General features: G+C 39.4%; 1 protein-coding gene across 1 annotated transcript in view; it reads left to right on the top strand.

The window, feature by feature from the left end:
• Sohlh2 (spermatogenesis and oogenesis specific basic helix-loop-helix 2) overlaps positions 1–14,206 on the top strand; it is a 48,855-nt gene extending 34,649 nt beyond the window's left edge. The window contains exons 7-11 of the mRNA XM_046453957.1: positions 1,377–1,524; positions 1,686–1,774; positions 2,382–2,503; positions 12,123–12,382; positions 14,135–14,206. Coding sequence (XP_046309913.1) covers positions 1,377–1,524; positions 1,686–1,774; positions 2,382–2,503; positions 12,123–12,382; positions 14,135–14,206 — 691 coding nt within the window. The remainder of the gene's footprint in view (positions 1–1,376; positions 1,525–1,685; positions 1,775–2,381; positions 2,504–12,122; positions 12,383–14,134) is intronic.
• Positions 14,207–16,570: the final 2,364 nt, after the last annotated feature.

The following is a 16,570-nucleotide window of genomic DNA, read 5'->3' as shown; positions in this document are numbered from 1 at the left end:
TATCCCTTCCACTGCCAAATGTTATTGTACTAAACTAGTGCACTGTAGTTGGCCTAAGGCATCCTCGTATGTTATGTTTAGACTGTTTTCCATATTTTACTAACATGTACTTCCATAATAGGTATCTTTTTTTACAATTAGTTTTTGTTTTAGATTATCCCTGTAAGTACCATGTCAAAAGTTATAAAAAGTTTTTGGGCTGTAGTTGTGGCTCATGTATGGGGCACTGGGTTTGATCCTCAGTACCACATAAAAATATATAAATAACATAAAGGTACTGTGTCTATATATAACTAAGAAAAAATTAAAAAATACTAAAAAAAGTTATAAAAAGTTTTAAACCCAGTCACATAAATTGTTGGCTTTCCCACCCTTTTCCTTTCAGAAGGGTTTCTGACATCTCTGGAGAAACCCTAGAACTCCCAAAGCCCAGTGAAATTATCACTCATCCAGAATATTTGTTATTCACTAACTGTATATCAGACTACATTTTAAAATGTTCATTTCTCTGCTATTCCATGGCCCAGAGAGGTTTAGTACTTGCCTACAGTCCTAGCTAGTAATTAGCAGAGTCACCCTGTATGTCATCATTGTATCCAGCCCCAAACAGGTGCTTAATAATACTTCATAAATGAGCACTCTGATGAATGAAGGCATCCAGGGATTCAATCAGATCTACATTTCTGACTATTTCCCTTCAGAACTCTGAAATATCTAATTTCCCTCTGATATGATCCTGGACATTGTTCTCATTTGCATATTGGTTTATTTGTTCTGTCTATACTTCCCTCATGGAAAGAAAATCATCTTCTCATTTTCCTTTGGCTCAGGCCACAGAATTACGTGTAAAGCCCATGTGTTACAAGGTTCTAATTGATCTATTGTTGAAATTTGGTCCAGTCCCAGTTACATCAGAATGCTGACTGCTTCTTGCCTGCTGACTTTTAGTGTGAATTGCAGAAGGAGATATATATATATATATATAAGACCACACATACACAGAGTACATGGTTCTCTCCTCAGAGGGCAGAATGTTCAGTAGTTTTCTGTAGGCAGTGAGAGTATGTGTTTTCCCCACTGTGTGTGCACCCTGCACAGGCCCAGGATGAGGGATCTGGGTACAAGGTGCAGACATTGGACCTTGACAGCAGTTCCTTGTGCAGCAGGTGCCTGGGAATTTGTGATTTCAGAAGTTGTGAGTGTCGCTGTCTTGTGGGGACATGTCCTTTCTCTGAAACAGACTAGATGGGAAGGAGTATGGGCCATTCCTTTGCAAATAAACCCAGAAGGAAGGAAGGAAGGAAGGATTGTTTGTCCTTGTGTGCAGGAAACAAACGAGACTAATTATTCCTTATTTACTGCAATTCTTTGATCAGAGAACGAATCAAATATTGCTGTGAGCAGCTGCGTACTCTCTTGCCGTATATAAAGGGGAGAAAGAATGACGCGGCTTCAATTCTTGAGGCAACAGTTGATTATGTGAAATATATCCGGGACAAAATCCCTCCAGCCATTATGGGCCAGGTATTCAACTCCTAAAGCTTTGAATTTATCCTTATAGACAATGCTTTAATGCTATAGAATTTTATTTCAATTTTTTAAACTGGAAATCAATGTGTCTTTGTATATGTATAAAAATATCTATTGTCTATCCAACATTATCTGTCAATCATTGTATGTTTCAGATTACAGAAGCCCTTCAGAACAATCGGAGGTTTTGCAAGAAACAAATGCCTATCCAGCTATCCCTCCCAGGCACTGTCTTGGCACAAAGGTATGATTAGGGCTCTTGCAAGTCCAAAGTCGGCTTGTTATTTTCCTCCCATGCTGATGCCAGAAGTGTAGACAGGAATTGAATTCATCCACAGTGAGAACTCAGGTACTTATTGCTGATGTGTATCATTTCATTATAGTGATAAACACACGTAATATTCTCAGGCTCCTGGCTGTTTTATCATTTTTCTCACTCTTCCTCTTGTTACTGAAGGACCTTAAAATAAGGTTGGCTGCCCCAGACTATAGTGACTATGGAGCCCAGCAGGGGCATGATGGATTCTAATGCTCCTCCATCCAGGAGGTTGAAGGCCCTGGTGCGTGCAGCCCTATTTCAGTTAATTCTTAAAGGAACTCCCTAGTACAAAATCTGACATACCAAACAATAGCTTACTTATTTAGATTTACTAGAATTCATAAACAAAAAGGAAAAGCCAGTCATTTTAAGGAAGCATACTGGGTCCCGTTCAACTCTTTGTTCTCATATTTTAAATAATCCATAGGTGAGGTTCTGTCAGGATTTTTTAGGACTTGATTGGTTAAAGAGCATTTGAACTCAGCAAGTTCTAGAGGGATATAAAAACTGTTATTTATTGGTTCCTTTTAAGGGAAAACAGTGTGTTGACAAGCACTTACTCCCCTGTGAGAGGGATCCAGTTCCTGGCTAACAAGTGCTTGAATATGTATTCCATTGCTACTGCAGGGGACTCCTTGGATCAAGTTGTGAGAGGTGAGCCACATCTAATGCCTTTGCTGCTTATGGAATGCTGGGGCCTGCATGGACAATCTTTGTTCATCTGGGCTTCTGTACCTTTGCTCCCATGACCAGGGGATCAAGCATAGCTGAAAGATTACACCATGAGTCCTTCCGGTATTGTCAGCTTGAAGTTCATAAGGTGGTCGTGGACATTTAAATAGTGGTATCCCAGAACTTGGGTTCAAAGTTGACCTTAATTACCAGAAAACACATCAATGATAAGCGCATTGATAGTTTGGTTCATTATATAAATAGAATCTAAAGGGAAGGGAAGTAAAGTTGTCCCTCAGTATCCATGGGGGATTTGTTCTGGGTCCACCTGCAGATTCCAAACTCTGTGGATTCTCAAGTCCTTTATGCAAAATGGCGTGGTATTTGCATATAGAATGTGTATTCCTCTCCCATACAAGAAATCCTCTCTATGTGACTTACATACCTGATACAATGTAAATGCTATGTAAATGGTTGTTATATTGTGTTACTTAGGGAATAATGACAAGAAAAATAGTCTGTGCATGTTCAGTACAGATGTAATTAAAATTTTTTTTCAATCCATGGTTGGTTGATCCCTAGATGAGGAATCCATAGATACACAGGGCTGATTATATTCATATTGATTCAGTACTTATTGTGTACAGAGCATTTAACGTGGTATTTACCACCTCACATTTCTGCTTAAATGTTGCCTTCTCAGTGAGTCCTTCTCAACTGCCCAGTTAAAGCTAAACATACCTCCTCACCATACATGTTGCAGGGGACTCCTCACTCACTTGTTTTACTGGATTTGTCTTCATAACACCACCTGCTAATAGTCTTTACTTGCATGTTTTATTTATTGCCTATCTTCTCCCATTAAAATGCTGACTCTTGAGGTGGGAGGTTTTTTGCTTTTGGTCTTTGCTTGTTTTGTTCATTGCTCGTATTTCTAATACCTAGAACAATTACCAGCACACAGTAGGTGCTCAATAAATGCTCATTATGCAAACATTCATTGCCCACTGGGAGGCCTTTTTGTTATATGTGCGATATAAACCTATACCTGCTCATGTACTTGTAGAAATAAGAAGATGGGAAAGAACAGAGCCAGACAAAAAGAACACAGCATTTAGTTTGTGACTTCTGGTATTCCTGAAGATAAATCTCAGTTGAGAAACCAGTAAGGCATGGAATTACTCTCCTGAATGTTGAATGCTGGGCAACCAGACTGCCTGTCTCTCTGGCTAGCTAGTCTTAGGTGACCCCTCTGCTGACTTCTTCCAAGAGATTCTGCTCTCAGCACCTCCCTTGTGTTGAGAATGTCTCCCCCTCACACTCTCCAATTTATTCCAATTCTGTCCCTTAATTCTCAGCTTAAATTTCCCTGCCTCAATGATGAGGACACATAAGATAAACAAGATGCATTTCTTTTTTTCCTCATAGAGCTTGCAAATCAGTGGCAGAGAACATCACGAAAGCAAACCATGGTTCACCCAGTATTTTAAGTGCTATAGTAGAGGTACTGTGTGCATGTATGGAGGTAGAGTGGTGACCAAAGGAACAAAAGAAGTCCCTAGGATTAGTGTCTAAAATCAGAAGAAAAAGGGGTCAAAAATAAAATAGTCCTCCTTGTTCATGTAATTGGAGAAGCCTCAGGGTGTGTTTTTTGTTTTTGTTTTTTGTTTTTTTTAAATTTTGTTTTGTATTTTTGGTCAATTTAGACTTCTTTCCTGGACTAGGGAAGAGAGAAGGAGAAGGGAGCAGGGGAAGTCACCATGAGCCACAGTTAGATTGCTTATAGTACCTGTGGCTGAATGTGACATGGCATCATTAAATTGGCCTAGATTAAATAAGATTAAATAAGATAGAGGTCAGACCACAGGCGTATCCCTGTCAATGTTATTTCTTGTACTTGCAGTACTGTTTATATTGTGCAGAAAATCTAAAGAACCATTTTCATGGCAGAGTTTAGGCCTTTCTTGCATCTCACGGTATTGCATCATCCAAAGAGACTGCTCTTAGGAAGACACAAATTCACTAGGAACAGAGGCTTGTGGCATGTTTAAACCAGAGGAGACCTGCAAGGTCAATTAGTCAAATCCCCATTTTTATTTTGTTTATGTATATTTTTCCTTTTGAAAAGCAGCACGCATCCTGTGCTAATCTGACTAAGCTCAGAAGTGTTCATTTTGTGTATATTCTCTTTTTTTTTAAATTTTTTATTGTTGGCTGTTCAAAACATTACATAGTTCTTGATATATCATATTTCACACTTTGATTCAAGTGGGTTATGAGCTCCCATTTTTACCCCATATACAGATTGCAGAATCACATCAGTTACACATCCATTGATTTACATATTGCCATACTAGTGTCTGTTGTGTTCTGCTGCCTTTCCTATCCTCTACTATCCCCCCTCCCCTCCCCTCCCCTCTTCTCTCTCTGCCCCCTCTACTGACATTCATTTGTCCCCCTTGTATTATTTTTCCCTTTCCCCTCACTTCCTCTTGTATGTACTTTTGTATAACTCTGAGGGTCTCCTTCCATTTCCATGCAATTTCCCTTCTCTCTCCCTTTCCCTCCCACCTCTCATCCCTATTTAATGTTAATCTTCTTCTCATGCTCTTCGACCCTACTCTGTTCTTAGTTACTCTCCTTATATCAAAGAAGACATTTGGCATTTGTTTTTTAGGGATTGGCTAGCTTCACTTAGCATAACCTGCTCTAGTGCCATCCATTTCCCTGCAAATTCTATGATTTTGTCATTTTTTAATGCAGAGTAATACTCCATTGTGTATAAATGCCACATTTTTTTATCCATTCATCCATTGATGGGCATCTAGGTTGGTTCCACAGTCTTGCTATTGTGAGTTGTGCTGCTATGAACATCGATGTAGCAGTGTCCCTGTAGCATGCTCTTTTTAGGTCTTTAGGGAATAGACCGAGAAGGGGAATAGCTGGGTCAAATGGTGGCTCCATTCCCAGCTTTCCAAGAAATCTCCATACTGCTTTCTAAATTGGCTGCACCAATCTGCAGTCCCACCAGCAATGTACAAGTGTACCCTTTTCCCCACATCCTCACCAGCACTTGTTGTTGTTTGACTTCATAATGGCTGCCAATCTAACTGGAGTGAGATGGTATCTTAGGGTGGTTTTGATTTGCATTTCTCTGACTGCTAGAGATGGTGAGCATTTTTTCATGTACTTGTTGATTGATTGTATGTCCTCCTCTGAGAAGTATCTGTTCAGGTCCTTGGCCCATTTGTTGATTGGGTTGTTTGTTCTCTTATTGTCCAATTTTTTGAGTTCCTTGTATACTCTGGATATTAGGGCTCTATCTGAAGTGTGAGGAGTAAAGATTTGTTCCCAGGGTGTAGGCTCCCTATTTACCTCTCTTATTGTTTCTTTTGCTGAGAAAAAAACTTTTTAGTTTGAGTAAGTCCCATTTGTTGATTCTAGTTATTAACTTTTGTTCTATGGGTGTCCTATTGAGGAATTTGGAGCCCGACCCCACCGACTGTAGATCGTAGCCAACTTTTTCTTCTATCAGACGGCGCGTCTCTGATTTGATATCAAGCTCCTTGATCCATTTTGAATTCACTTTTGTGCATGGCGAGAGAAAGGGATTCAGTTTCATTTTGTTGCATATGGATTTCCAGTTTTACCAGCACCATTTGTTGAAGATGCTATCCTTCCTCCATTGCATGCTTTTAGCCCCTTTATCAAATATAAGATAGTTGTAGTTTTGTGGATTGGTTTCTGTGTCCTCTATTCTGTACCATTGGTCCACCCGCCTGTTTTGGTACCAGTACCATGCTGTTTTTGTTACTATTGCTCTGTAGTATAGTTTGAGGTCTGGTATCGCTATACCGCCTGATTCACACTTCCTGCTTAGCATTGTTTTTGCTATTCTGGGTCGTTTATTTTTCATATGAATTTCATGATTGCTTTCTCTATTTCTACAAGAAATGCCGTTGGGATTTTGATTGGCATTGCATTAAACCTATAGAGAACTTTTGGTAATATCGCCATTTTGATGATGTTAGTTCTGCCTATCCATGAACAGGGTATATTTTTCCATCCTCTAAGATCTTCTTCTATTTCTCTCTTTAGGGTTCTGTAGTTTTCATTGTATAAGTCTTTCACCTCTTTTGTTAGGTTGATTCCCAAGTATTTTATTTTTTTTGAAGATATTGTGAATGGAGTGGTTGTCCTCATTTCCATTTCAGAGGATTTGTCGCTGATATACAGGAATGCCTTTGATTTATGCGTGTTGATTTTATATCCTGCCACTTTGCTGAATTCATTTATTAGCTCTAATAGTTTCTTTGTAGACCCTTTTGGGTCTGCTAGGTATAGAATCATGTCATCTGCAAATAGTGATAATTTAAGTTCTTCTTTTCCTATTTTTATGTCTTTAATTTCTTTCGTCTGTCTAATTGCTCTGGCCAGTGTTTCAAGAACTATGTTGAACAGAAGTGGTGAGAGAGGGCATCCCTGTCTTGTTCCAGATTTTAGAGGGAATGCCTTCAATTTTTCTCCACTCAGAATGATGCTAGCCTGAGGCTTAGCATAGATTGCTTTTACAATATTGAGGTATGTTCCTGTTATCCCTAGTTTTTCTAGAGTTTTGAACATAAAGGGATGCTGTACTTTGTCGAATGCTTTTTCCGCATCTATCGAGATGATCATATGGTTCTTATTTTTAAGTCTATTGATGTGGTGAATAACATTTATTGATTTCCGTATATTGAACCAGCCTTGCATCCCAGGGATGAATCCTACTTGATCATGGTGCACAATTTTTTTGATATATTTTTGTATCCGATTCGCCAGAATTTTATTGAGGATTTTTGCATCTAGGTTCATTAGAGATATTGGTCTGTAGTTTTCTTTCTTTGAAGTGTCTTTGTCTGGTTTAGGTATCAGAGTGATGTTGGCCTCGTAGAATGAATTTGGAAGTTCTCCCTCTTTTTCTATTTCCTGAAGTAGCTTGAAAAGTATTGGTATTAGTTCCTCTTTAAAGGTTTTGTAAAACTCTGCTGTATACCCATCCAGTCCTGGGCTTTTCTTAGTTGGTAGTCTTTTGATGGTTTCTTCTATTTCCTCAATTGATATTGGTCTGTTTAGGTTGTCTATATCCTCCTGACTCAATCTGGGCAGATCATATGCCTTAAGAAATTTATCGATGCCTTCACTATCTTCTAATTTATTGGAGTATAAGGATTCAAAATAATTTTTGATTATCTTCTGTATATCTGAAGTGTCTGTTGTGATATTGCCTTTTTCATCCCGTATGCTAGTAATTTGAGTTCTCTCTCTTCCTCTCTTCGCTAGCATGGCTAAGGGTCTGTCGATTTTGTTTATTTTTTCAAAGAACCAACTTTTAGTTTTGTGAATTTTTTCAATTGTTTCTTTTGTTTTGATTTCATTAATTTCAGCTCTGATTTTCATTATTTCTTGCCTTCTACTTCTTTTGCTGTTGTTTTGCTCTTCTTTTTCTAGGATTTTGAGATGAAGTATGAGATCATTTATTTGTTGGTTTTTTCTTTTTTTAAGGAATGAGCTCCAAGCAATGAATTTTCCTCTTAGAACTGCTTTCAATGTGTCCCATAGATTCCGATATGTTGTGTCTGTGTTTTCATTAATCTCTAAGAATTTTTTAATTTCCTCCTTGATGTCTTCTATAACCCATTGATCATTCAGTAACCTATTGTTCATTCTCCAAGTGATGTATGCTTTTTCCTTCCTTCTTTTATCGTTGATTTTCAGTTCCATTCCATTATGATCAGATAGGATGCATGGTATTATCTCTACTCCTTTATATTGTCTAAGAGTTGCCCTGTGACATAATATATGATCTATTTTTGAGAAGGATCCATGTGCTGCTGAGAAAAAAGTGTAACTGCTTGATGTTGGGTGGTATATTCTATATATGTCAATTAAGTCTAGGTTATTAATTGTGTTATTGAGTTCTATAGTTTCCTTATTCAACTTTTGTTTGGAAGATCTGTCCAGTGGTGAGAGAGGTGTGTTGAAGTCTCCCATGATTATTGTATGGCGGTCTATTAGGCTCTTGAACTTGAGAAGAGTTTGTTTGATGAACATAGCTGCACCATTGTTTGGGGCATATATATTTATGATTGTTATGTCCTGTTGGTGTATGGTTCCCTTAAGCAGTATGTAGTGTCCCTCTTTATCCCTTTTGATTAACTTGGGCTTGAAATCTATTTTATTTGATATGAGTATGGACACTCCTGCTTGTTTCCGAAGTCCATATGAGTGATATGATTTTTCCCAACCTTTCACCTTCAGCCTATGTATGTCTTTTCCTATCAAATGCATCTCCTGTAGGCAGCATATTGTTGGGTCTTGTTTTGTGATCCATTCTACTATCCTGTGTCTCTTGATTGGTGAGTTTAAGCCATTAACATTTAGGGTTATTATTGAGATATGGGTTGTTCTTCCAGCCATATTTGTTTATTTATGTTACTAAACATGGTTTGTTTTCCTCTTTGATTATTTTTCCCCCCTTTACTGTCCTACCTCCCACTGTTGGTTTTCATTGTTATTTTCCATTTCCTCTTCCTGTAATGTTTTGCCAAGGATGTTTTGAAGAGATGGTTTTCTAGCTGCAAATTCTTTTAACTTTTGTTTATCGTGGAAGGTTTTAATTTCATCTTCCATCCTGAAGCTTAATTTCGCTGGAAACACAATTCTTGGTTGGAACCCATTTTCTTTCAGTGTTTGAAATATGTTATTCCAGGATCTTCTAGCTTTCAGAGTCTGTGTTGAAAGATCAGCTGTTATCCTGATTGGCTTACCCCTAAATGTGATCTGCTTCCTTTCTCTTGTAGCTTTTAAAATTCTCTCCTTATTCTGTATGTTGGGCATCTTCATTATAATGTGTCTAGGTGTGGGTCTCTTATGATTTTGCACATTCGGCGTCCTGTAGGCTTCTAGGATTTGGGATTCTGTCTCATTCTTCAAGTCTGGGAAGTTTTCTCGTATTATTTCATTGAATAGATTGCTCATTCCTTTGGTTTGAAACTCTGTCCCTTCCTGTATCCCAATGACTCTTAAATTTGGTCTCTTGATGTTATCCCATATTTCTTGGATGTTCTGCTCATGGTTTCTTAACAGTCTTGCTGAGCTGTCTATGTTCTTTGCAAGTTGAAATACTTTATCTTCATTGTCTGATGTTCTATCTTCTAAGTGTTCTACTCTGCTGGTAGTATTCTCCATTGAGTTTTTAAGTTGGTTTATTGCTTCCTGCATTTCTAGGATTTATGTTTGTTTGTTTTTTATAACCTCTATCTCCCTGTATAGTTGATCTTTTGCTTCTTGGATTTGTTTATGTAATTCATTGTTGAAGTGGTCTTTCATTGTCTGATTTTGCTGTCTGATGTCTTCCTTGAGACTCCAGATCATCTGAAGCATGTATATCCTGAATTCTTTATCTGACATTCCATCTGCTGCAGCTATTACCTCTTCTAACGTTGAGTTGACCTGCATTGCTTGTGGTCCTTTCTTTCCTTGTCTCTTCATACTGTTCGCATTCCTTTCTACTTGGTGAAACTGTTGTGCTATTGAATTTTCCCCCTATATATTTATATTGGTCTTGTATAGTTGCAAAGTCTCCCTCGCAGGCGTGGGTGGCGGCTCTGCCCCTCCTCCAATTGGGGCAATGTGCCTACCACGCCGGCAGGCCGCTGGGCCTGCTCTGCCTGTCAGTAGCAGGTCCGCCTACCTTGCAGGCGCGGGGGGCGGCTCTGTCCCTCTGCGGGCCGCTAGGCTTGTTCTGTCGGTGGTCGCAGTTCTGCCTACTTTGCAGGCGCAGGCAGCGGCACTGCCCCTCTGTAGGCCTCTGGGGCTGTTCTGCCAGTGGGTCGCAGGTCCGCCTACCTTTCAGGCGCGGGGGGGGTGGCGGCTCTACCCTTCCTCAGGCCACTGGGCCTGTTCTGTCTGTCGGTTGCAGGTCTGGCCTTTTCTGTTGGTGGTCACAGTTCCGTCTACCTTGCTGGCGCAGGGGGAGGGTGCGGCTCTGCCTCTCAGCAGGCCGCTGCTCCTCTTCTGCCGGTGGGTCGCAGGCCCGCCTACCTTGCAGGAGTGATTGGAAGCTCTGTCCCTCCGCGGGCCACTGGGCCTTTTCTGTTGGTGGTCACAGTTCCGCCTACCTGGCAGGCGCGGGGGGTGGGGGGCGGCTCTGCCCCTCAGCAGGCTGCTGGGCCTGCTCTGTGGGTGGTCACAGTTCCGTCTACCTTGCAGGCGCAGGGGGAGGGTGCGGCTCTGCCTCTCAGCAGGCCGCTGCTCCTCTTCTGCCGGTGGGTCGCAGGCCCGCCTACCTTACAGGAGTGATTGGAAGCTCTGCCCCTCCGCGGGCCACTGGGCCTTTTCTGTCGGTGGTCACAGTTCCGCCTACCTGGCAGGCGCTGTGTATATTCTCTTCAAGTCTTTTTTCCAGGTATATTTTTCTATACTAGTAAACATATTGAACATCCCATTTGTTTCCTCGTTGTTTTACTTAACTTCATTTCATATATGCTTTTAATCTATTGTTACACAGCTTTCATCATCATCTTAATGGTTTTAATAGTTTAGCAAATGATTTATGGAGTAATTTTCTTAGCCATCTTCCACTTGCTATATTTAGCCCTTCTATTCGGGGGCAGAAAAATTGTACACATCACATGATTGGAAATACTTCCCCATATATAGGGTTTTCTGTATTTGGGGCTTCTCTTTGAGCTGCTTTCCTGGAAGTATGTCATGGATGAGTTAGAGAACAGAGAACATGAGTATACATGTATATAGCTCCTAATGTATATTGCCAAATTAGTTTTGAAAGAGGATCAGAAGAATTGCTGTGAGTTAAGCCTTGCAAATTTCACTTTTACCACCCAGGTCAGAAAATTGAAGGCTGTAGAAGCTAAATGGGTACCCAAGGCCCTAAGGCTTCGTGGTAAGCCTAATATGTAACACAGATGTGTTTAGACTTTATCAGCTTGTCTTTTGCATTAATCTATGTACACATTTACTTTAATTACTTTTCACAAATATTCCAGGTACATTTGCATTTATACATAAAATATAACATTATTTCACTTTCATTATTATTGATGTCAAAATTATTGATATTCACAGTGTTACTTGAAATTAGAGTGTTAACATTATATATTTAAATATTTCTGTGGTATGAGATTTTATTTCTCACTTCATTTATAGAAATCAGTTAAGCTTTATCAATGGATAAATGGAGTTGTTCTTTCCCACATTCTTCCTTCCTTCATAGAGATGGCCAGTTTTGATGATGATGAAAGCCAAACATACACACACACACACACACACACACCCTCCAAGAAGCACACACACACATTCCAAGAAGCACAGAAATTTGCTGGTCCTCTAAAATCTTTTTTCATGACACATGAAAACTAATTTATAATGTGTATATTGTATTAAATATCACTTTTCCATCAGCATTTGAGCATATGAGCAGTATAAGTATGTAATGTGAGGAAGTGAAACAGGATAATATATTTCAAATATGGTATGGTCATCTAGAGATGTGGAATTGTGTATATAGTATTAACAGATGTTTCTTTTCTTATTACAGGTCAATCAGGCTCCACTTCAGAGAGTGCTGCTATTGGTGATCTATATAAAACTAGAATTCCCAGTGCAGCCCTCTCTCTTAATTCCTTCCATGCTGTCAGATATTATTCTAAAGTCATCCCTTCCTATGATGCAACTGCTGTAACAAATCAGAGCATTTCAATTCATTTACCGTCAGCTGTGCCAAAAATCTCAAAGTTTCTTCCCCAGCACTGCAACTCCACGCTGGGCCAGACAAGTACAACACACCCCAACTGTCTGGTAAGTCTTTGGGAGTCTGTGAGTCAGACTGGACTCACTGTGGCTAGCAGAGTACTCACACTAGTACTAGTACTCAGTACTCTAGTTGGCTTTTAGACTGGGATCTAGAGCTCTGTTGGTTTTTTTTTTTGTGAGAGAGGGAGAGAGTTTTTTTTTTTTTAATATTTATTTTTTAGTTCTTGGCGGACACAACATCTTTGTTTTTTTGTATGTGGTGCTGAGGATAGAACCTGGGCCGCACGCATGTCAGGCGAGCGCGCTACCGCTTGAGCCACATCCCCAGCCCCTCTGTTGGTTTTTAAGTTATTCTACCTGATGCATGAAAAAACAGTGCAGTGGACCCAGGTTCTGATTTCCCAAGCTGCAGGGCTGGTATCTGAATTTCTAGAAATCAGTGAATTTTGAGTGTGTCTCTGCTACTTTGGCCTTAAGTGACCAGATAGAACCTGGTGTCTCTGATGCTGATTGCTCTTCCCCTCTGCTTTTACTAAGCTCCTAGGTTGCCACATCCTGTTTCACCTCAGCTGACTCCATAACTGGCTGCAGCTTTCTCTCTCAGAGAATAGATATAATGCAATAGATGATCGTTGAGAATAGATTTCAGAGAATAAATATAATGCAGTAGATAATCGTTGAGCATTCATTATGCTCTAGCATCATGCTTACCTGTTGTGCTAAGAAGGTAGTATATAAAAATAGACATGTGATCCTTCTCTCATGAAGTGTCATAGAGGTGCAGCAAAGAAGCAGACAGTTGTGATATAGCCTGGAACATGTAGGGAAAGTACCTCAATATATGTAATATAATCTGGACTCAAAAGAGGGGAAGGTCTGCCTACCCCTGAAAAGTTCTCCCAAGCCAAGCTCTAAAGACAAAGAATTATCCAGGAAAGAGGTTCCAAGTCAGGAGAAAAGAGAGGAAGAACATTCCAAACAGATGGATTAGCATATGTTAACTGTAGAACCTTTATTTTTAGAAGAACTTCCAGGTCTAGTGAAAGACCCAAACAAAATTAACCTGCTTAAAAGAGACTTCTGAAAACTTTAATATTGTTGCTGATTCTTTTGCATATTAACAATATCGGTCATGTTTTGAGAACTCAATAGATAATAGGTTATATACTTCATGTTCTTAATGTGGATGATTTAAAGAATCCCCCAAGCAATCCTTTGAGGGTGGATACTGTTATTATCTCCATATGCCATCTACAAAATGGAAATAATGGTGACCTTCCCAAAAAACATTGTGAGAAAAATATTCCAAAGAGAATTACAAAGAAATATTAGAATATGAGGTATCCACGGATGTAGTTATGTTGCAAATGATCATCAGTATTTCAATAGGAAGATCATGGTAAAAGAAAGAAAAGTTTTCAAAATTATTATTTATTTATTTGTGATGGGGTCTTGCTTTATTGCCCAGTCTGGTCTCCAACTCTCGGACTCAAAACAGTCCTCCCACCTCAGACATCCAAGTAGCTGGGACTACAGGTACTTGCCATAGTGCCCAGAACATTGTAAGTTGTTGACACCTACTTACTCCATGTGGTTTTGTTACAGAATTGTAAGAAAATGACTACTTTTAATAACAACAAGTACATATTTTCAAACCTGTAGCTTTAAGCACCTGAAGATTTCACATGGCTTTACAAATTATTTCATACCGTTTTAGGACATCAAAAATACATTTGTGACATAACGAATAAGAATGGGCAGGATTCGATTAATGTGGGTTTTTTCCCTTCTTTGCAGCAACAGTTTTGGGCATATTTAGAGTACATGTTTGAAATTCACACTGTATACCACCTGCTGGGCACAGTTTGACAATACGGGAAGAGTGGAACAAAGAATAATTTTGAAAGCTACACCCAGAGACCAAATATCAAAAGAGCTGGCATTGTCTGGCTTCTGATAAATGTGCTAACAGCTTCTGCTGATAGATAGACAGGATGTGAATGTGGTAGCCACAGGCTTTCACTCAGGCACATACACACTTGGATCTCCCTCAACCAGAGAGCTTCAAGAACAAATGGCCTGCCTAGGTGACCTAGACTCTTTTTTTTTTCCCATCAAAAAATTTTCCACAGTTTATAAAAAAAAATAAAACTACAAAGAAAATCCATGTGGACTTGATAAGAGGATAAGATTGGAAAGGTACTTTGACACTGCTGTGTCACTGAGCACAGATACTACAATTTGATTCTTATTTTAGTATCACTTAATAAGAATTGCTGTCACTTATTTCTAGATGGTATCTTTTCTAGATTTGACATTTTAAGGAGTTTCCTTCTTTATCCATCATCCAAACTAAGGTATCTAGAGAGATGCAGAAAGAGTGTCTGCCTCTTTCCTTAACCACTAATGAATAAATTGATGTGTCTACCTCTGCATTTAGCAAACCTTTGCATACAAAGATAGCTAACATTAGGCAATATTTTCTTTCTGGATCTTTAGTTTCAGATCTCTGCATTAGGAAAACACTGTTGAAAATAAGGGGAGAAAAATATTTGTTTTATATATCACCCAAGAGTTCTTATGTGTAAGTTTTTTTAAAGCATTCAGTTCTGATCCTGAAAATTCCTTTTGTCTTTTTTCATAAATGTGTTCCCTTTTTAGTCCTATATAATTCCTATATAAGGAACTTGATTTCACTAGATTTTTTTAATTTGAAAAGCTTAATGACTTAGGCATAATTTTCATGTTAAATTGTGTAACATGATTGTATAAGAGGATTGAATCTGTAGATGTTTGACGTAACTATGAAAGAACTTGAAAGTTCCTAAGGTTCTATGCTTATTACTACAAGTGGGTGGCTAGCCTTCACATTCTTGCCTGTTATTGCTTTGAATTGGAAGAGAACCTGCTGAAGTATTCTAGGCACTGGGAGCACTGCCATGACCCTAGCTGGTCTGGATTGCTACTGGGGCTTTTGCTTTGGTGGGGGTTTCTCTAGATCTACAAGTGAAGTGGGAGATGCCTACAGCCAGGAATTCTTCAACAGATGACCCAGAGTGTGTTACCCTCATAGCTGTCTGACTGTATGTTGGTCCCCTTTTTCCTTTCACATGAAAAGGAATCTACAAGATTGATTATTAAAGCTACATTGTATTTTCAAGGCCAGTTCTATGATCCTCAATTTCATGCAAATGTTCAAATTCTTTTCTAGGTTGCAGAATTTCATTTTAAATAAATTAGGCTCTTCCCAGTAATCTCAACTCTCAGCCAAAGAGGAAAGTTTAGTGAGGTTCCAGCCCTTAGACAAAGACCAGGATTTTCTTTGTAAAATCAAATTGGAGGCCATGAGACAGTGCGTGTGCAATTTTCAAAATGAAAAACGTGCAAGAAGCTTAACTAGAATAGGTGATGGTTACAGGTTTCACACTGGTGGAGGCAGACTTAGCAAGACTTGGTAGATCTCCAGTATAGGGTCTGTGAGGAGGGGTTGAGGACTAAGATGGACACCCATGTTTCTGGCTTTGGTGGCTAGTATTACTGTTCACTGAGAGAACATAAGGCCAAAAGCACTTGGAGGAATAGCACTAGAAGATGACAATTTTATTTGTGAATGTGTTGCATTTGAGGTAGTGGTAGCATATTCCAGTGGAGGTAGCCAAAATACATTCAGATACATGTAGTGCAGGCAGGAGATCTGGATGAGAGATGAGAGGGTTGGTGTATCATCAGTACTGCGAGAGGAATTCAAACATTACATGGTAGGCGTGTCCCAGATGATCCTTAGGACCTGGTCACTCTGTGGTTATACTGTATAATTCAGCATAAGAGGTCACTTGGTCAGGCTCCTAATGACATAAAACATTGCCAATTACCAGAGATCTGAGGTACATGGGTGAAACCTCAAAGTCAGAGAGCACAAATTGCCAGAGGCCACTTTTTTTAAAACTGGTTGTTTTTTAATCATGAGAAATTAAATTTCTCCTTATTTCTAGCTTTTGAAAAACTCAAAGCTTAGGCAAAACTGCTTGATCGAGGAAGTGCCTACCCTTTTACGTGGGATATCAGTTTTCCTTTGATCACTCTTCACAGTCTTCCTTATTCATTGAAGTGCCTGCCTGGTCCCTGCAGAGATTCCAGTTTGACTCCTGAACGAGCAATGGCTCTTTTGCACAGGGGAATAACTTGTACAGGGATGGGGGAACTTGTTTAAATTCAGATTCCCAGGCCATACCC

The sequence above is a fragment of the Marmota monax genome, unplaced genomic scaffold, assembly GCF_021218885.2.
Source record: "Marmota monax isolate L192 unplaced genomic scaffold, Marmota_monax_Labrador192_F-V1.1 WCK01_AAM20220418_F8-fsc00011, whole genome shotgun sequence".
Lineage (NCBI taxonomy): Eukaryota > Metazoa > Chordata > Mammalia > Rodentia > Sciuridae > Marmota > Marmota monax.
Note: the sequence above shows the minus strand (reverse complement) of the source record. Positions and strands in the feature narration are given on the sequence as shown.